This window comes from Hemitrygon akajei, chromosome 4 (assembly GCF_048418815.1).
Source record: "Hemitrygon akajei chromosome 4, sHemAka1.3, whole genome shotgun sequence".
Taxonomy (NCBI): Eukaryota; Metazoa; Chordata; class Chondrichthyes; order Myliobatiformes; family Dasyatidae; genus Hemitrygon; species Hemitrygon akajei.
In genome coordinates this window covers 173,270,929-173,293,462 of record NC_133127.1, presented here as the reverse complement: position 1 = coordinate 173,293,462, position 22,534 = coordinate 173,270,929, and the positions used below count along the sequence as shown (strand labels likewise).

The 22,534-nt window shown below is 37.7% G+C and overlaps 1 protein-coding gene across 2 annotated transcripts in view; it reads right to left on the bottom strand.

Moving 5' to 3' along the window:
- LOC140726956 (F-BAR and double SH3 domains protein 2-like) overlaps window positions 1-22,534 on the bottom strand; it is a 226,579-nt gene that overhangs the window by 9,919 nt on the left and 194,126 nt on the right. For both annotated transcript variants that reach the window (XM_073044002.1, XM_073044003.1), the window contains 5 exons: window positions 19,996-20,157; window positions 10,486-10,620; window positions 9,324-9,407; window positions 8,392-8,569; window positions 3,686-3,906 (listed from right to left, as the gene is read on the bottom strand). In XM_073044002.1, the coding sequence (XP_072900103.1) occupies window positions 3,686-3,906; window positions 8,392-8,569; window positions 9,324-9,407; window positions 10,486-10,620; window positions 19,996-20,157 (780 nt within the window). The remainder of the gene's footprint in view (window positions 1-3,685; window positions 3,907-8,391; window positions 8,570-9,323; window positions 9,408-10,485; window positions 10,621-19,995; window positions 20,158-22,534) is intronic.

Genomic DNA, 22,534 nt, shown 5'->3' with positions numbered 1-22,534 from the left:
TTATCAGTCATACACTCTTTCAACCTATCATGTCCACGCTGACCATTTAGCATTCATTTACACAAATTCTATGCTAATCCATTTCATTCACTCATTAGCAACCCCCTCCCCAAGAACCGACCACTCGCCAACACAGTAGGGTTACTGTGATGGTGAGGTTACTAACCTAACAATCTTTTCTCTGGAGAAAACCAGACTACACAGATCAAGCAATCACATGAAAAACACGTAAACTCCATTCAGACATGACCAGTCTGGAATGAATTTTGGCCACTGGAGCTGTCAGGCAGTAGCTCTAATAGATACACCATTGTGTCACATTACAGATAACACCTGTTGATTTATACATTCCTGCACATGGTGATGAACATAATGTCAAGGGGTGCAAAACTGATACTTGTTGACCTTCATCTAATAAGGTGTTGACATAATTTGGAAGACATAATTTGGAAGACATCTTTGTACCTCTTAGGGGATAGTAGCATATTTGGTAAGTTACAATTAGTCCACATGTTTTTAACATGGCATGATTTCCTCTGTAAATTTAGTTTGGAATGCTTGTTTTGTGGGGTCTCTTATTTTTGGATTATGGCCAAAGGAATAATGAAATCATGTTGATCATAGTGGGCTGATGGGCTCATTCAGGGTTGTATTTATTAGTAAGGGCGTCAAAGGTTATAGGGAGAAGCAGGAGAATGGGGTTGAGGGGGATAATAAATCAGTCATGGGGCAGGGGCCCTATAAAGAAGGTGGGTGCCCCTTCCTTCTTCAGTCCTGATGAAGGGTCTCGGCCCGAAACATTGACTGCTCATTTCAACGGATACTGCCCGACTTGCTGAGTTCCTCCAGCTTGTTTGTAAGTGAATCTTAAAACCTGTTCAGCAGAGTACTACAGGGCCCCTTCAGTTGCTCCAGATTGCAGAATTACTGTTTCTTCAGGCCAATGCTCTGGTCCAAAACATTTTATTGTGGCAGGATAAAGTCTGCCTTTTCAACAAAGGAGATCATTTGGCCTATTTATTCTGTGCAGGCTCACAGAATAATTCCATTTCTCTACTTACTTTCTCTGCAACCATTCTTCCCAAAATTCCACTGATTCAAATTTCCACCTCTAACTTATATACCATGAGCAATTTAGTGGCAACTTAACCTATTAACCAGCATGTTTTCAGGATGTGGGAGGAAACCACAGCATACTGGGGAAACTGATGTGCCCAGAGGGAAAACGTACAAATAGCATTGGATGTCAGGACAAAACCTAGGCTGCTAACTGTGAGAGGCAGCAGCACTACTACCTGCACCATAATATCCCATATGAATGTTGTGAACTTGAGAGTGGGTTGAAAACCAAAGACATGCACCATGTTGTCAGAGTTTTAGTTACTCAGCATCACCCTTTGCCACAGTGGAGGAATGTTTATGACTAGCACTCTTTTAAAGAATAAAGGCATTGTGAGTATTGCTGTGAAACTATGATATGCTACCTTATGGCACCAAATGCTGAGCTATGGGATCACTTACTTATTCTGGTTTATGCCTGAATTTACATGTGGAAACACAAAATATTGTTGATACCCTGCAATCATAAAGTACCATGCCAGCTCTGGCGGTTTCGATCTTGCAAAGTTCTCTCTCTTTGAAAAGAACCTGTTAATGGCCTCCTTTATGCGATAGCAGACCAAAAAAAAGCAACTGGTAAGGGCTAAGATCATTCATGATAATGATCCCAGGAATGAAAGGATTAATATATGAGCATTTGATGGCTCTAGGCTTGTATTTGCTGGCGTGTAGAAGAATTTGGGGGGTGGGGGGAGAGAATCCCTTTGAAACCTATTGAATATTGAAAGGACCAGACAGAAAGGACACGGAGAGGATATTTCCTATTAAGAGGGGAGTCTAGAACCATAGAGCATAGCCTCAGAATACAAGGAAGTCTCTTTAGAACAAAGATAAGAAGGAATTTCTTTAATTGAGGGTGGAAAATCTGTGAAATTCATTGCCATGGATAGCTGCTGAGGCCATATCATTGGGTCTATTTAAAGTGGAAATTGATAGCTTCTTGATTAGTAAGTGTGCCAAAGATTACAGGAAGAGGCAGGTGAATGGAGTTGAGGGCAATAATAAATCAGCCACAATAGAATAGCAGAGCATAATTGATGGGCCGAATGAACTAATACTGCTCCTATGTCTTATGACCTAATACACAAAAATTAGAGCATAGAACAGTTCATCACAATACAGACCGTTTGGCCGATGACGTTGTGCTGACCTTTTAATCTACTCCAAGATAAATTGAACCCTTACATCCCAATATTGCCCTCCATTTCATCACCAAGGCCACATATATGCAATTCAAACAGAGATCCTTGTATCCCTAAGACTAAAATGTAGAACATCTATATGTAAGCACAGATTTTTAACATTGCTGCTAGGTTCTGGATCAAGTAGAATCTAACTAATTGAGAACTTATCTACCTCCTCTTTCTGCATCCCAAACAGATGTTGAGTGCCCTTCTCTTATTCATCTTCTCCTGATGTGCTGTGCTCATGCTTTCCTGCATGAGGAAAGGAAGCAAATGACCTATTCAGAAGTCTTACAGTCAATGAAAAATACTGCAGCACCAGCTACACTTCTTCTGGACTTAGGAAACTTCAAATACCAGGACGATAATAAAACATATAGAATCTTAGCTTTAGTCAGACATTAACCAGCAAGGTACCTCCGAGCAGTTATAATTTCTCATTGCAGTGGTTCTTCCTACATTTAAATATGTTCTATAGTGAGCTAAAATTCATTGCTAGACTGCTGAGACGCAGTGATTCAATTTGTTTATTATGCATAGCTCAGTAAGCACACACTAGCACTTGTGGCATCTGGTACACTTCACTTCTAAAATGTAGCCATGTTTTGTAACTTTAAGGACACTTGCTCTCTTTCAACCCCTCTAGATTAAGCTAACCTTAATGTATTGCTGCAGAAAAAAGCACACATAATATACTGATAAAATTGAAGCTGTGTACAAGTTTCCTTGCCATTTTGTCTTGCGTGCGTGAACTGTTTATCCTTGGCAGAAACAAATGATCCAAAGAATCTAGATTTCAATAATTTGTGAATAAATTCTGTACAGTCGCATTTAGTATGAGGGGTAATTGACTCATCTCCTTCTACCTTAGGCCACAAACTTATCAATCACCCCGATGAGTTATTAACTTCAAACTTTCTGCATAATCACTCGAAGAGTTGAACTGCATGTGCATGTAACGAGAACTGTATAACTCATCTTCTATCCTAGGCCACTAACTTATCAACCACCCCTGCTGTGGACACTTTCTGGAGGTCCAAAATTCGTATGCTCCACGCCCGCCGGACTAAGTGTGTAAATGTAGGAGGGGATTTTATGTTGAAAAATAAATGTGCTAGGTTTTCTAAAATTGACTCCTTTTACCTTAGGCCACGAACTTATCAATCACCCCTCATAGTATTACAATTATTAGAAAGGTAAATGATCGTTAACGTAACAGGTTGTGTCCAATGTTACAATCACTAGAAATGATAATCATTCATTAAAGTAAAGTTCCTTGTGTTGCAAGTGTCTGGCACTTTTTCCACTTGAAAATGTTAGTATTAATATGTCTGAGCAAACTTTTAAATACCATGACACAGAGCTATTAAACTCTTACATACCTGTGCATCTCCAATCCATTGAGGGTCACCATTCTCAGATCCTGCCAATTCTTCTACCAAGACAGAAGGAAAGACACCAACACGGCCATTAAGTTCACCTTCCCAGAAGCCATCATCCTCTTGATTTTCTTTGTTTAGTATCCTAATGATAGCTCCCTCAGGAAACGAAAGTTCATCTGCTGTCTGCCCCTCATAATCGTAAAGTGCCTTCACAAAACAAACTGAATCAGAAATAAACACATTTTAGTACTGAGAACTTTATGGAAGCTAAATCAAAACAAACAAAACTGCAACTTCTTATTTGTACACAATGACCAAGAGAACAGAGTTCTGTACTGGAACATAAACTTTTCCTTATTTATTTAGATTTGCAGAATACAGTTGGCCCTCCTTATCCACGGGGGATTGGTTCCAGAACCAATCCCCCGTGGATACCAAAAAACACGGATGCTCAAGTCCCTTATTTAACCTGTCTCAATGCGGTGGTCTTAAGGACCCAGCGGAACCCCGAACTTTATTTAACATGTCTCTGTGCGGTGGACATTAGGACCCAGCAGTGAAGCTCTGAATCCGCAGGGTTTCTGTTCATGAAAATAATCATGATCACGACTGAAAATAAAGTGGAATTAATAAAGCGATCGGAAAGAGGTGAAATGCCATTGGTCACTGGAAAAGCGTTAGACTACAGTCCGTCAATAATCGGAACAATTTTAATGGAGCATTTGAAAGGCCCTGCCCCGATGAAAGCTACAATTATTACTAAGCAACGCAGTGGGTTAATTATTGAAATAAATATGTTTCTTAAGTGTTTTATATGCATAGAAAGGTAAAATATATACTATATAGTAAGACAAACGTTTTACTAACTGAGGCTACATAATACCAGATGTACCTGTTCTGACTTCAAATCCGACTTAAAGATGGACTCAGGAATGGAACTCATTCATAACCCGGGGACTTGCCTGTACTTTTAAATCATCTCTAGATTACTTATAATACCTAATACAATGTAAATAGTTGTTATACTGTATTGTTTAGGGAAAAATGACAAGAAATAAATAGTCTGTACATGCTCAAACAACGAGTGCTGCAGAGAGAACTTCCAGGTTTTCCTGATCTGCGCATATGGAACCAGCGGATAAGGAGGGCCAACTGTATACACATTAGAAAGTATAATAAATACTATAGATGACATTAAAGGATCAGACAAACTTGTCCAATATTAGGAAAAAAATATACAGCATGGTCAAATTCTGCTCTAACTCCTTTTGTAAGTTTGCAGATGACCCCATCATAGTGGGCTGGATCTCAACGATGACAAGATGGAGAACAGGAAGGAGAAAGAGAGCCTATGACATGATGCCTAGCCAGCAACCTCTCCCTCAGTGTCAACAAAAGACCTTCAGCAAACAGGGCAGAGTACACACCTGTCTGTGTCAATAGTGATGAGGTGGAAATGGTTGGTAGCTTCAAGTTCCTAGGTGTAAATATCAGTAGCAATTTGTCCCTGTCCTGCCATTTAGACACTAAGCCAAGAAAGCACACAGGGTGTCTATTTTCTCAGAAGGCTAAGGAAGTTCAAGATGATGGCAACTGCTCTGTCAAAGATCACAACAAATTGCAGAGTTGTGAATATAGCCCAGGTTCTCATGTAAATCAACTTTCCTTCCATTGACTTCATCTACAATTCCTGGTGGGGAAAACAGCTAGCTAATTCAATAATAGCTCCCAGTGCAGTCATTCTGACTTCTCCTTTCTCCCAGCGGGCAGAATGAGGGCACGAACCACCAGATTCAAGGACGGCTTCTATTCCACTGTTACCAGACCCTTGAACAGACAGACCTCTGATATGCTAAAAGATGAACTCTTGAACTTAATCTCCCAATTTATTTAAAATACAAGGGTTGCGATGAATGTCTACCTCCACTGTACTTTCTCTGTAAATGTACAACTATACTCTGCATTGTTTTTTCTTACTTCAATGAAGTTACATATGGCATGATATGTCTGAATGGCACACATGTTACGAATGTGACGCAACTCTGAGGGGCCGAAGGGTACAAAGACGCCCCCTCCTTTTTGAGAATCGCAAGATCGCTATTAATTCGGGTCTGGGACCCAGGAAATGAGAGAGAGACACGCAGAATCCACAAGGTTTGGAATGTGTCCTGGCCTCAGCGAAACGAAACCACTGATAACGGCTATTGTCTCTTGGAGATGGAATTGTGTATTGAGTACTGTACTATTCATTGAAACCCCTCAGGGGACAACCAGAGTGGTCTGGTTGAGGGATTGCATCATCCCAACCTGATTGACATCTGAGACCCCGTGAGTAAGGATAAAAGAGGGTCTGGGGAACAACCCCTTTAGACGCACCAGGAGAAATGCTAGAAATCCCGTGACAGCGTTTATTAGTGACAGCCGGTGGGGGGCTCGTGTGTGTCCTCCCTTGCCTGGGTTGGCGGGCTCACCACGGAAGAACGGCTTAGCTAAAGGAGAGGCCACAAGTGAACGGCCACACCAACAGGACTCCTGACAGATCGAAATCATAAAAGGAAAGCAGGCAAGCTTTTTTTCTCCCAAATCTCTCTCTCTCTCCAACCATTGCAACCCAGCGGTCCATGAAGGTTGCAGCCTGCATGAACTGAGTGAACTTTATATTTCCATCAGACAATACATTATCCCCTAGACAACGATAGAGCTTATTTCTTATTATTATTATACCCGCACTTTTAGATTTAGTATTGACGACGTATATTATCTGTATATTTGCATTGATATTATTTTTGTGTATTTTTACTAATAAATACTGTTAAAAATAGTATCATCAGACTTCAACGGACCTCTCTATCTTTGCTGGTAAGTGACCCAGTTACGGGGTTCGTAACACACAACACAAAATCCTTTCACTGTACCTCACTACGTATGAAAATAATAAACCAATACCATAATAGTACAGGACTACCATGGTAGATGACCTGAGAGATTTGTGTGCCTAGGTATTTAATTCACTAAAAGCTAATGAACAGAAATACCAATCAAAGCATCAAACAGATTTAAAAAAAATGGAATACAGGTATCGACATCAAGGTCGGCATTTAATAGGTAGGTCACTGTTTTGAACTGCTGCCAGTGGTTTAGATACAAATTATTGGAACTAAAAGTCTCACCTTGTTGACATGATTTTGTAACAATCATGATACAGTTGGATCCTCTAGATTATTAACCAACCCTATGGTCTGCTGTCCACTACATTACTACATACCTAAATACACTGGCACTTTTCTTGACAGTTAAAGAACAAAATGAAGGAAAATGCAATTCCCTGTAATGATATGATCAGCAATTTTTTAAATAATGGTCATATCTTCTTTACTAAAACACAGAACCCCAAGTTGAAGTAGTAGTAATCTATTCAGTTTAGCACAAATGTTCCTCAAGGAAGATATATTGTTGTTGTAAGAAATACAGAATCATTATAATGATACTCAGGTTTCATGGGTTACACTGAGTTCAGAAAAGTTGAAATACTTTATTTAAAAAATAAAGGGATGTTAAAGATACTGAAAAACATTGCATTCTGGAGGAATTCAGGCAAGGGGTTGCAAACTAGTGCTAGCCATTGAGTAGTGAAATCACACAAAGGGTTGTGGAATTCAAGGATTCTCAATCAGAGCATATATATATGCTCATTTGAGATGATCAAGATTAAAATGACAATCCCCTACTGCAGATTCATGTTGAGGCACAGCTCCACACTGCTCAGTTCAAGTCTTTAAGACACAAATAGATAAAAGATGCTGTAAAACTATTTAACCAAAGGAAATTTGCAGTTGAAACCAATCCTCAACTCACATTGATCTCAAATTCTCACTTTTCACACAGCAGACAAGTAGGGTGGTGAGCTAAAGACCAATATAATAGGGGAATATTAGACTCTGTTCTTCTCTCTTCACAAATGCAGCCTAACCTGCTGAGCATTTCCAATATACTACATTTAGTAAAAGAGATTTACATACAGTAGAATTCAGACTTTTAAGACAAGTTGCTTATCCTTCACATAAGTAGTCATTCTAATCACATATACTTGCTCTGCTGGCTACATCACAATTTTTTAATTCTGTCACCTATCTAATATCAAACTTTGCAATATTGTCCCTCTTCACCCCAGGAAGCCTGGAATAGCTAGGCAAATGAAGCAACTCTAATGCAATCAGTGAAAACAGGCAAACTGAAGACAGATGTTCCATCAAACGTGATAATTTTTGATTAATTTAGCTGAGGACCATCTGCTATCAGAGCTAGCAATACACCAGTAGAACCTGTCACTCTAAATTACAAAAGAAAACTGTTGAAATGTCTGATATACCAAAATACTTGGCACCTTCTATAGCAGTTGCAAAAGTAGAATCACATTATTAAAAGTGCAGTTTTTTAAAATCACCTTTTTTTTGTCAGTATCGACATCAATCAGTCAAATATTACATTGACACTGAGCTTATCGAACACTCTATAATTTTATTTTTCCATTTGATAAAAAATGTAAGATGTTGGCAATAAATAAAAACAAAGTTCAAGAACACTCAGCATGTCAGGCAGATCTGTGCAAAGAGGAAAAGAGTTTGTGCTTCTAAATCCATGATCCTTCAAAGGATTGTGCCAGATCTGCTGAGAACTTCCAGACCATATATAAAAAAAATAATTACCACTAAAATCTCCGTTAATGCCACCAGTAACCAGCTCAGGTTCTGTAGAGTTGCTGGAAGAATGCGATCGTGCATCCAAGGAACCCAGAGTTTGGAGCATGCCGATTAAACTATTGGAATTGGGAAACCGCAGGTACTTTTCTGGTACATATCCTACTTGTGCTGACTTATTCCTTGCCTTTAAGTGAAAGACAGAATAAGTGAGAAAGTGAGAAAAAGAAATGTTACTCTTAATCATGCTCTACTCAATCAAATTGTATTTAGGGTTTTTAATATGTAAAGCTTGCTCTGCTAAAAAATGAATTAACTCAAAATTCAGTTATTTCTCTTTGTGATGTGAACCAAGGTATTTATTAAGTTTCAATAAAATTCAGAAGTTATATCCTATCGTTATGCATAAAATCTATCTCTTCCTCATCAGGGAACAATGCCCTGTAATAGAGAAATTGAAAAAAATGCTGCATAAAATATTTTTGTGCAATTATGTAAGTATACAGAAAGAAACTTACAGCTTGCAATAATATTGAAAAACATATAATTCAAATGCCAATGATATGGTCAGCATTTAATAAGCTTGAAATACTTTCTTCACCAAAACACAAGTTATATAATTAAGTTACTTTTGCAATTAACAGATCACTTTATAACATGCTTATTATGGCTAAAAGACAAACAACAATTGCAGCATGTGTAAAAAGGCTGGCATTTTTGGCATCCTTTACAAACTCAACATCTCAATATACTTAACAGCAAAGAGTGCACAGATGTGCACATGCAATGGGCTGGGAGGCATTGGGGAAAAGGTCCCATCAATAAACATTAAAGAGACATATAGCATACACGTACCAAGTAGCAATGTGTATACTATATTTAATTTCCTTCCAAGCCTCTATGTATAGTCATTATATTAAAAATTAAAATGCATTACAGACCTTCACCCAGTCTTCCATATCTCCATCTTCAATTACTTCCAAGAGTTCATGCTCTTCAATGGTAAGCTCATCCGGCTGGTTAGCCTGCAGTAAACAAGTTTCAAACTATGGTTTTACAACAATGGCTAGTTTTCTTTAAATTATTTGCCTCTCATTCATTGTATTTTCACATGAACATTTAAACAGTTACAAAAATGCGATTTCTGCAAAATGTGGACCATTAATTATAAAATTCAAGGACTGTTCATTCATTCAAGGCTGCCAACTGTGCAATTGCTTGTCCCACTAACTAAAATAGGGGATCACACAACCTTTCCAGCAGGCATTAAAGTGGGAATTTTCTTCTAAAGACAATTTAATTTCTAAATAATTCATAAGATATGTTAAATTGGAACAAATATTTAAATCTTTTTTAAAAATAAATTTTTGGCAAATGGGAAATTTTATTTTTTGCCTTAAAGAACACCCAAAAGCTTCAATATACACAAGTCTCTTTGGCCACTAGAATAATATTTTGTTTCCACTATTCAACATTGACAATGCCTTTGCATATAATACATACTATTACTAAGACATCTGTGTCTTACTTGAAGCCACTTATGTTATAATTGGCTGAGGTGAAATAATTCAGCAAATGCCAAAGAATTTTGCTGGGTGTTTTGGATTCTTTAATTACAAGTTATTTTCTTAGTTCAGAGTGTGCATATATTAACTCTTTCAATCAGAACAAGAATCAGGTTTAACATCATCTGCAAATGTTGTGAAATTTGTTGTTTTGTGGCAGCAGTACATTGGGATACATAGTAATAAAATCGATTAATTACAATATATAAAAAATAAATTAGTAGTAGAAAAAGGGAGTGAAAAAATACTGAGGAAGTGTTTGTAGATTCATTGTGTGTGTAGCTTTTGTTTCCTTAATGCTCATCTTGTTTTGAGCTATTTCTAAAGACAGAAAATTTGAATGTTTATATTTCCCATTAATATTGGCGATTTGAGAGTGTGAACCACTTTAAAGATGAGTAACTTAAACATCTTTCATTTGCATAATCTAATTATGAGCAAGAAAACTACTTTGAAACTAAGGGCCTGTACAACATACAGGAGACATTAAAATCACATACTTCACACAATTCTCAATGTCCACTTTATGATTACTAACCTTATATGAATAGAGCACTGTGCAAGTAAGAGGATACATTCGCAATGTGCCAGATGGACTTGAACTGCTATCATCAAATACGTCCATATTGTCCTCAAGTTCTTCTCCATCATCCTTTTCAAGATCCAGAGTTCCCTGACCAGAAAAATTAGAGTTGCAAGTTGATAACCACTGTACCAATGATAAGAGTAAGATATGCAAGACTGACAGATAATAAAAGGAGCTTGCAACAGCTGGGTTTTCGCATAGAAACTTGAAAGGCTCCACTGTTGGAATAGTCTTGCAGCTTGGTTTGATTTTGCTTTCTGATCTTCATTTCTATTAAAATTACTATTTACATCCAGTCATGCTATTTTAAAGTAGTTAAATCTTCCTACAATCTTGTAGGAAGTTGCAATGAAATGATTCTATATTTGTTTTAGATCATATTCATGTGCATTTGAAAGTTAATCTTCACTAATTATACATTCCTTTAAGATGGTGAAGAATGTTACCACATCTTACCAAGCCCCTCCATTATTTGAGGTCGGATTGTCTCTTTGATTCAGAATTAGGTTTAACATTATCAACATGTGTCATGAAATTTGTGGTTTTGTGGCAGCAGTGCATTGCAATACATCGTAATAAAAACTAAATTACAGTAAGTAATATATAAAAAATAAATTAAGTAGTGCAAAAAGAGAGGGATAAACAATATTGAGGGAGTGTTCAGAAAACTAATGGTGGTGAGAAAGAAGTTGTTCCTGAACTGTTGACTATGCATCTTCAAGCTCCTGTACCTCCTCGATTATAGCAATAATAGGGCATGTCCTGGGTGATGGGGGTCCTTAATGGTGGATCTGCCTTTTTGAGGCATCGCCTTTTGAAGCATACTGGATGCTGGGGAAGCTACTAACCATGATAGAGATGGCTGAATTGACAACTTTCTGCAGCTTATTCTGATCCTGTGTAGTGGCCCCTCCAAACCAGTTAGTGTTCTCCGCAGTACATCTGTAGAAATTTGCAAATGTCTTTGGTGACATACCAATTCTCCTCAAACCCCTGATGAAATATGGCCGCTGTCATGCCTTATTTGTAATTACATCAATCAGTATCCTCAGCAATGATGACAACCAAAAAACTTGAAACTGCTCACCCTTTCCACTTCTGATCCCTCGACTTCCTATTCCAGAAGTCCACAATCAATTCCTTGGTCTTACTGACTATGAATTCAAGGTTGTTGCTGCGACAGCACAACCAGCTGATCTATCTGACTTCAGTAAGCCTCCTTGTTGAAATTCTGAAATTCTGCCAACAACTGTTCTGTTATCAGCACATCTATAGATGGTATTTGAGCTGTGCCTAGCCATGCAGTCGTGAGTGTAGAAAGAGTAGAGCAGTGGGCTAAGCACGCATCTTTGAAGTCCTCCAGTATTGATTGTCAGCAAGGAGGAGATGTTATTTCTGTTCTGCACAGACTTTGGTCTCCTGGTGAGAAATTCAAGGATCCATTTGCAGAGGGTTTTGGAGCTTATTGATTAGAATTGAGGGTATGATTGTGTTGAACAATGAGCTCGAGCCAATTAACAGCAGCCTGACGTAGGTTTTACTATTACCCAGGTGATCCAAAGCTGAGTGGAGAGCCAATGAGATCGAATCAGTTGTTGACCTATTGTGGCAATAGGCAAATGCAGCAGGTCCAGGCCTTTGCTTAGGTGGAAGTTGATTCTGGCCATAACCAACCTCTCAAAGCACTTCATCACAGTAGGTGAGAGGTCCACTGGGTGATAATTGGTGAGGAGCTCATCCTGCTCCTTTTGGGCACAGGTATGATTGTCACCCTTTTGAAGCAGGTTCGCAAAATTAAACTCCAAAATTACCCACACAATGAGAGCTTAGTTTATCTGTTCAAGGTATCACTCTGCTGAAGCACTGTGGACTTTAACCAAAGCTGGAGTAAGTCAGCGAGTCAGGTACCATCTGTACGGGCCAAAGGACAGTCAACATTTTGGTTTGAGACCTGAACCTCACTGCATGTTCCAACTGGGTAGGATATAACAAATGGCACAAATGTAACCAGACAACAGAACCTGCTGTTCCTGTTGTCTCTACTTAACCAAGAGTAGTATCCCCAGACTGGGAACATTTAAAATCAAAAATACTCCAACAATATCACAAATGAGGTTTTATCAACAGACTTTATAACTGCAACTTTTCTTTTGCTTTATACACTATATCATTCATGGCAAAGCTGGTAAACCATACTTGGGCTTAATGGACTAACACACCTGAAAAACATAATCCTATTCACTTGGATTTTGTGGGATGACTACAGAACTTGATTTTATATGCATAAAATCTAAAGTTGTGTAAAGTGGTTTGCCTTTGGGAAGTAGACTGTGCTGGATTTCAAGGAGCAAAGCAATAAGTTGCTATGATTTCCTCATCATTTATTTATGTCTGGTCAATATCTGCTCCTCAATAAATACTGATAATTGCCAAATAATGCTTGATGGAACGCATCTTTCTTTAGATTTCAACACTGACTATAGATCCCAAGTACTAATTCGCTATCAAGTATTTTAGATAGAGGTTGTGAAAAAAGCTATAAATATTAAAGATCTTGCACCTTTTGCTACATTAATATTAACATCCATTATTCAGTGTTACAACAAGCAGTTGTAAATCAGGCAACTGACTTGCTGTGTTGTCTAGAAGCCACTCATCAGAGAGGCTTCTTCAGTTCTGATCCATGGTGGGTATGGTTTTCTGGCTTATAAACTCTGAGTTGTTTAAAGGTATAGCAATCACATGAGAGTAGTTAAGAAGTGTAGACATAATGAGGATCATTAGTCTCACCTTTGCATGATGGAGGTGTGAACTGTTGTGGAGATGCAGTGGGAGGGATGCTAGGACTGCATTATAAGTAGCTGATAGGTGGTGTCATATCCCACCCCCACTATTCATGGATGGGTTTCTAGTTTGACAAAGATGGCCTCTTTAACCCCTCTTTCAAACCACCTTGACAATCTATCAGTGAGATAAAACAACCATTTCACAAACAGATGGCCCCACATAGGAGGGCTAATATCTCAGGTCAAGACTCAGCTGTATATCTAGACCTGAAGGACAAGGGACACTACTTTGATGCTAACAATGTGTATATTTTGGACAGGGAGGACAGGTGGTTTGAAAGAAGGGTTAAAGAAGCCATCTTTGTTAAACTGGAACCCATCCCTGAACAGAGGGCTTGGGGTACGACACCACCTATCAGCTACTTACAATGCAGTCCTAATACCTCTAACCTGGCATCTCCACAACAGTTCACACCTCCATTCAAGCAAAGACAGACTAATTACCTCCTCATTAACTCTATGACTCTTAACAACACTTATGTGATTGCTATACCTTTAAACAAAGCTGGAAAACTACCCTCCATGGATCAGAACTGAAGAAGTCCCTTCGATGAGTGGCAAAATGTCTTCCAAACACAGCAATTCCAGTTGCCTTGATTTACTACTGCTTGATATATAATGACCTGGATTACTGAGAACCTTCATAGATGTATTCAGTGTTGTGTTTTATTTCGACATTTTAAAAAACTGAACTATTTATCTGCTCCCACCAGTTTCAGCAACTTTTCATTTGCCTTTGAAACTCAATGCTTGGTTTATTTCTAATTCCTTTTATGAGTAAAGATGCCACTGTAAAATGGCAGTATGCGTGCACTCAGTCCATGTAACAACTTTCTTCTGAAGTAAAAGCAAGTTCCAGACTATTAGGACTTGTACTTTCGAAAGCAATAAAAGTGATTCTCTTTCATAGGATACAAAACACTTGAATGTCCAACCCTTCCTCTTCAGCATTTGCAATCAAGGTAGCAGCATAAGACAGGGGAGCACAAATGTTAACTCAGCAGTTATAAACAATTGAAGAGCTATGGACAGGCAATGAAGTCAATTTCAGATAGAGATTGGGGTGAAAGAGATCAGATATATCTCAATAATTTTGAGATGAGCTGTTGAACTGAGTAGTACTCTGCTTTGTAAAAGTTTCTATGACACTACTCAAGGGTGAACATAAAATCTTTGCTAACACTATTTCACCACCAACCAATGTTACGTTCAGTTGTGTAGCTCTTGGAACCATGTTCCAAACTGATCGGTTGCTACATCTTCCAACATAAAAAATACTATCTGAGTAATTAATTGATTTGCACATACTTTGAAATAGCCTGAGATTGTGAAAGTAGTTTCATGAATGAAAATGAGCTTGTACACTACAACTAAAAAGAAGCTTACTTATTTATGTTATGTTATTGACTATTCACCTCAATGTTCTTTGTAGCTGGCTTTGAAAATCAATGAATGTATAGGAAAAGAACTATTCACTAAAGATTATAAGCTATAATGATTTTAAACTGCATTTTACACAATGCTTTTAAAAATCTGTAATGGAGAAATAAAACGGTTAACATGTTGAACCTTTCATGATGGAAAGGATATTGGAGGTAAAACTTTATACAAGCTTTTTCTAATCAAGTACTGCAGCTCACCCCGACACTTCCGTAAACAGACAACAGACTTCAATAAAACAAACAGGAAAGCTCAGGAAAATGCACTATGTGCATTTGTTTGCTTTCCACATAATGAATGGAGAATTAAGAGCACAAGAAATAGAAGTGGAAGTGGGCTATTCAGCTCCTCATTCCTGTCTACCCTTGAATAAGATCACAGCTGATCATTTATTTCAGTGCCACTTCTTTTAAAATAACCCATATTCATCTAGCTCCTTAACATCTCCAAATCTATAGATCTCTTGGAATGCAAGACAAGGGAGTAGAATTAGGCCATTTGGCACAGAGTATGTGCCACCTTTCAATAATGGCTGATTCAATTTTCCTCTCAACCTCATTCTCTTCTCCCTGTAACCTTCTGATGTTCTCACTAAGCAAGAAACCATTAACTTCAGCTTTAAATATTCCTAATGACTTGGTCTCCATAGGTGTCAGTGGCAATGAACTCCACAGATTCACTATCTTCTGGCTAAAGAAATTCCTCCTTATCTCTGTTCTAAAGGGATGTCTTCTATACTGAGACTGTGCCCTCTGGTCCTAGACGTTGCCAACATAGGAAAATCTTCTCCAAATCCACTTTATCTAGGCCTTTCAATATACAGAGTTTCAATTAGATTCCCCTTTATTCTTCTAAGCTTCCGATGACCTATAATGAGGCAATCAAAACTGAACACAATACTCCAAGTATAGACTAACCAGAGTTTTATAGAGCTGCAATATTACCAGTGTTGCATAGAGGAGTGAGGTAGTTTTACTGGTTGAGTGGTGTTACACCAAGAATCTCATACTCAACATCAGAAAGACCAAGGAATTGATCTTGGCTTTCAGGAAGGGCAAATCAAGGGAACATACACTAGTCCTCATCGAAGGATCAGTGGTGATAAGGGTGAACAGCTTCAAGTTCCTGGATGTCAACATGTTGAAGGTTCAGTCCTGGACATTGATGCATTCACAAAGATGGCACACCAATGGCTTTATATAGTGGTATGCAAAAGTTTGGGCACCCCTGGTCAAAATTTCTGTTACTGTGAATAGCTAAGAAAGCAAAAGATGACCTGATTTCCAAAAGGCGTAAGGTTAAAGATGACACATTTCTTTAATATTTTAAGCAAGATTACTTTTTTTATTTCCATCTTTTACAGTTTCAAAATAACAAAAAAGGAAAAGGGCCCGAAGCAAAAGTTTGGGCACCCTGCATGGTCAGTACTTATTAACACCCCTTTTGGCAAGTATCACAACTTGTAAATACTTTCTGTAGCCAGCTAAGAGTCTTTCAATTCTTGTTTGGGGGATTTTTGCCCATTCTTCCTTGCAAAAGGCTTCTAGTTCTGCGAGATTCTTGGGCCGTCTTGCATGCACTGCTCTTTTGAGGGCTATCCACAGATTTTCGATATTTCGGGGGACTGTGAGGGACGTGGCAAAACCTTCAGCTTGCGCTTATTGAGGTAGTCCATCGTGGGTTTTGAGGTGTGTTTAGGATCATTATGCTGTTTTAGAAGCCATCCTCTTTTCATCTTCAGCTCTTTTACAGACCTTGTGATGTTTGCTTCCAGAATTTGCTGGTATTTCATTGAATTCATTCTTCTCTCTACACCAGTGAGATGTTCCCCATGCCACTGGCTGCAACACATGCCCAAAGCATGATCAATCCACCCCTGTGCTTAACAGTTGGAGAGGTGTTCTGTTCTTGAAATTCTGCACCCTTTTTTCTCCAAACATACCTTTGATCATTGCGGCCAAAAAGTTCTATTTTAACTTCATCAGTCCACAGGACTTGTTTCCAAAATGCATCAGGCTTGTTTAGATGTTCCTTTGCAAACTTCTGACGCTGAATTTTGTGGTGAGGATGCAGGAAAGGTTTTTTTCTGATGACTCTTCCATGAAGGTCGTATTTGTGCAGGTGTCGCTGCACAGTAGAACAGTGCACCACCACTCCAGAGTCTGCTAAATCTTCCTAAAGGTCCTTTGCAGTCAAACAGGGGTTTTAATTTGCCTTTCTAGCAATCCTATGAGTAGTTCTCTCGAAAAGTTTTCTTGGTCTTCCAGACCTCAACTTGACCTCCACCGTTCCTGTTAACTACCATTTCTTAATTACATTACGAACTGAGGAAATGGCTACCTGAAAATGTTTTGCAATCTTCTTATAGCCTTCTCCTGCTTTGTGGGTATCATTTATTTTAATTTTCAGAGTGCTAGGCAGCTGCTTAGAGGAGCCCATGGCTGTTGGTTGTTGGGACAAGGTTTGAGGAGTCAGGGTATTTATAAAGCTTTGAAACTTGTATCACCTGGCCTTTCCTAATGATGGTTGTGAACAAGCCATACCCCTAACAAGCTATTTAAGGACTGAGACCTCGGTAAAAGTTATCTGAGAGCTCAAATCTCTTGGGGTGCCCAAACTTTTGCACGGTGCTCCTTTCCTTTTTCTCACACTACAATTGTACAAAACAAAAATAATACACTAATCTTGCTTAAAATGTTGAAAAGAATGTTTCATCTTTATGACTTTTGGAGATCAGTTCATCTTCTACTCACTTAACTATTCACAGTAACAGAAATTTTCACCAGGCTTGCCCAAACTTTTGCATGCCACTGTATGTTGGGAATTTGAGGAGATTTGGAATGTCACTAAAGATACTTTCAAATTTCTATAGGTGTACAGTGAAGAGCATTCTGACCGGCTGAATTAGTATCTGGTATGGAGATTCTTATGCACAGAATTGAAAGAGGCTGCAGATGTTTGTAAACTCAGGCAACTCTATCATGGACACAACCCTTCCCAACATTGAGGACATCTTCAAGAGGCAGTATCTTAAGACAGCTGCATCCATCATTAAGGACCCTCACCATCTGGGACATGCCCTCTTTAGTTACTACAGGAAGGTGGTACAGATGTCTGAAGACCCATACTTAGTGACTTAGGAACAGCTATTTCCTCTATGCCATCATATTACTGAATGTTCTATGTACCCATAAACACTACTTCATTATTCCTTTTTGCTGTATTTACTTATTTTGTAATTTACTCATCTTTCCTTCCAGGTGCATTTTTAGTCTATGTTAATTCAACAGCACAGACTGTGCCAGTGCATACAGTGTATCAGCAGCATATGTCGTGAAATTTGTGAACTTAGCAGCAGCAGTTCAATACAATATATAATACAGAAAAAAGTAAATTACTATATATAGCTGCATATTAAATAGTTAAATTAAAAATAGTGCAAAACAGAAATAATATTTTAACAAGTGAAGTATTCATGGTTTCATTGTCCATTTAGGAATTGGACGGCAGAGTGGAAGAAGCTGTTCCTGAAAAACAAATAATCCACAGAACTCCCTTGCAATAAGAATATGACAGAGGAGCTCACGCATCCATCATTTATCTGCTTCAAAAGCCTTATATTTCAGGACAGATTTGTACTGACTCAGAAAAGTACACTAACTGAATGCAAGTAAAACTGTGCCTATGATACTTACCACCATCAATTGACCTCCCGTTTTAGGGAGGTTTCGTCGATATAGCTTCTGATGACTCCTGGAACACATTTGCCAGGAATTCCTTACTAAGGTCCATCTAAAATTAGCAGTATCTTTATTTGCTTATTTTAGGGAAATAAATTATTTTAGGGCTACATCTGCTATTTGTAAAACCTCAATCAGAGTTACATAGATGTCTCTCCTCAAGCTCTTGCAAACTGTTGGCAAAAGCAATAGCTTAAAGACATTGCCTTCAATGAGATAATAAGAGAACTCACACTTGACAAGAATAAATGAATAATTTTAAAAAACTGACTTTCACAGCTATTATTTCAAAATCTCAATCTAATTTCTAACTAGACATTGATTTCTATGAATTCTCCAACTGGAAAAGAATATCACTTTTAGAAAGCAACTCTGAAAACAAAAAGTACATGCTAGATGGCTAGTTTAATAATATCTGCAAATCTGACATTTTCATACTGACCATCTAAATTACATTCAATTTCTTAGACAAGACCACACTGAAATATTTTAAATACATTAAAATTATTTAAAGTTGCATTATTTGAAAACATCAAGAAACCAATTAAGACAGTTCTATAAAAAGTTAATAATATTGAATATTAATAACCTTAATACCCTATTGAACACATGCCTTTGGTCTTAATATTCACTTTCTTTTCACAAAACAAAGACTTCACTAAGATCGATGCAAAGACATAATTTCATCATTATTTTATTATAGCAATTCCATCTCCATATAACATTTTTAATTAATGTAAAAATGTAGATTTGATCGTGGTCAAATTCCAGCAGCCACTGGATGGATGCAAATCACCCAGCCAAATTATTTGATTACTCAAAATTAAAGTATCAAACTTTAAAAATATCCAGCAGATCAGGCAACACCCAAGGATGGAGAAAACAGAGCTAAAATTTCAGTTTAACCTGAAAGATTAACTCAATTTTTCTCTCTATTTATGCTGTCCGTCCTGTTGAGTATTTCCAGCTTTTTATGTATTTCTGATTTGCTGTCTTTGCAGTTTTATATTGTGTTTAGATATAGGTTTGTTTAGATGATTTTCTTTGGCCTGCTTAAAGTCTAATCTTGAGTTTTTGCACTTCATCCCTGGAAAGGTTCCCAAGCCTTAACTGAGTTGACCAAGAAATGCTTATAAGTAATTAGTGCAATAAGATTTAGCATTAGATGATTAAGTATCTTAAATGCTTAAAAACATGGTAAACAAGTTTCTTCAGTAACATTATTAAAATCAAACTTGCTAAGAAAGAATGGAGGCTACAACTAGGGAATAAAGTGTATGCTTGAAGGAGGTAACAGTTTTGTAATCCCAGTGCTCAGCAGGAGGAAATTACTCATCCTGAAATGAATGTTAGGCATCTAATGTGACAGTACTTAGAAAAAGGATAGCGGCTTTCGAAATTGTTAGTGATCACTGAAATTCATATGAAGCTCTTACCAAATGCACAGTATCACTGTTAGGGAGGGCAGGGAGGCTTGCCCAGCGCTCATTTTCTAATTCCTCCATTACTTGATTCATAGCACTTTTCAACCATGTGTCTACAGCAACCCCAATCTGTCTTAATAACTCCAGTCGTGCTTCTGCTTTTAGCTTAACTGTCTGAAAATCAAAATATTTTACCATTATTAAAACATCTAATTTCAATAATGAAATCAAAATCTTTTTGTCAAAGGAAGCAGCAAAACCACAAATTGAAGCAAATGGTTCTTCCAAAGCAGTAATCTATAATGATCAGATGAACACTCACTACAACATTGCTGTTTCTTGCTTTTACTCTGATGCAGAGTTCTTTCAGTTATATTTAAAATTCTAGCCACTCCTTACTTTTATATGGATGTTCTTTAACTCTTCCCCTCCCTTCTTGCAATACTTGCAAATTTATACTATCTCCTAATAACTCAATTGTTTCATCTCCAACATATTGACTATAATAATGCTTCCTGCATTTTGAAATATCTTCAGCCAAATTCAATCCTGACTTCAATATTGTCTGTGTAGAGTTTTCATGTTCTTGTGACCATAGGTCATCTTATTCCAGTTCTTTGGATTAATCTCACATGTCAAAAGATGTACAGACTGGTAGGTTAGTGGGTCATTACATTGAGTATGCAGGGGAGTGTCAGAATGGAAGAAAATAGGGAGAATAGGGAGAAAAGACCCTATCATATCTGCCTCCACCACTGTTGCGCAGAATGGGCTCCCGGCAATGGTGGTGGAGGCGGATACGATAGAGTCTTTTAAGAGACTTTTGGATAGGTACATGGAGCTTAGAAAAATAGAGGGCTATGGGTAACCCGAGTAATTTCTAAGGTAGGGACATTTTCGGCATAACCTTGTGGGCCGAAGGGTCTGTATTGTGCTGTAGGTTTTCTATTGTTTCTATGTATCTAGTAGTGCCAGTGTAAACAAGTCATGCATGGTTACTGCAGACTTGGTGGGTTAAAAGGTCAGTTTCTATGCTGTATGACTATACCTCTATGAGAAAATGTTCTAAATAACTTTTTGCTCACAATATGCAAATTATATTCTTAATCTAAAAGGTCAAACACTAATGTCAAAATGCTCCGGTTAACTACCGGTATAACAATCGCTATTAATTACTTTAGTTAGGCTCACATAAATAACAGAACAGCCTTTTACATTGTGATAATATATAATCAATTTAAACCAATGTTAAGTGTTTAAGTGGCTGAGGTAAAGCTACAATATTTAAATAAATTATTGTTTGGTAAGTATAGCTTCAGTACAGATGGAAGTAATTTAACTGCCCAGTTCCTTTGTGATTAACATAATTGCCATCGACAAGTGAAGAAACAGTACTTAATCCGTTTATTGATATTTTTAGATAACAACTTAAAAGAAATCACCCAACTTGCTATAATTTATGTCACTTTCAAACAGGAAGATTAAAGTCAAACCATGAATATAAGAGATTCTGCAGATGTTGGAAATATTGAGCAACACACACACACAAACACACAAAGAGATAGGAACTCAGCAAGTCGGATGACATCTATTGAAGGGAATAAGCAGTTAATATTTCAGGCCCAGCCTGGCTTTGCCCTTCATTTCCAGCCCTGCTTAGGAGTCTCGGCCCAAAAATCGACTGTTTATTCCCCTCCGTAGATGCTACCTGAGCTACTGAGTACCTTGATCACTTTGTGTGTGTTCATTAAAGTCAAATGTTTTAAACTTCCTCAAAAATGCTCAGGTATATCAGTGAAAGTAAATCAAAGATATCTTATTAACTGTGGCTTTGGAATTCTAACATGGCCAGAAAAATCAGGAGGATTTTGTCTGTTGACTATAATATATAACAAAAAGAATCCTACTACGAAAAAATGTTTCAAAATTTGGAAAGGCCATTATCAGACAGACCAAGATGTTTAACAAGTAAACATTTATACTGTGCCTAGGTTAAAAATATTCCCCATTTAAAGGGGTAAAAGACACTCTTGGATGATCAAAAAATTCAAAGGATGTTACTGTTTCTCAGTTATCACTACACTTATGGAAGGCTGCCTGGAGTAATGGCCTAAATTCATGACTCAGCAGCAACCTCTTTCGAAGATTTCCCGACTTGCTAATTGGAAGCAATTTTCCCATTTCATTCGCCCAAGATCAGAGCTCAGTCCTTTCAATTATCCATTTAGCTGACATCATTAGTTGAGTTTTCCCAAATTAAGTCACTGAAAACTGTTCCAAGTCCTTTACTACCCTGAATGTTGATCAAGAACGTTAGTGCATGACCAAATAAAATATCAAGCATCTCTCAATTCTAATCTTTCCTCAAAATAAAATATTTAAAACTCCCCAGTATTCTATATAAAACTCTTGTTTTTCAGAAAATACCATTAGGATTTGACGATAAAAATTGATATCTATAAATTTTAAAATTAGACTACAGAATTCTTTGTTAGGTGTCTATTCTATTGTTTGCTACACTAGTTAAAGGATTGGAGTACCACAAGGGTAC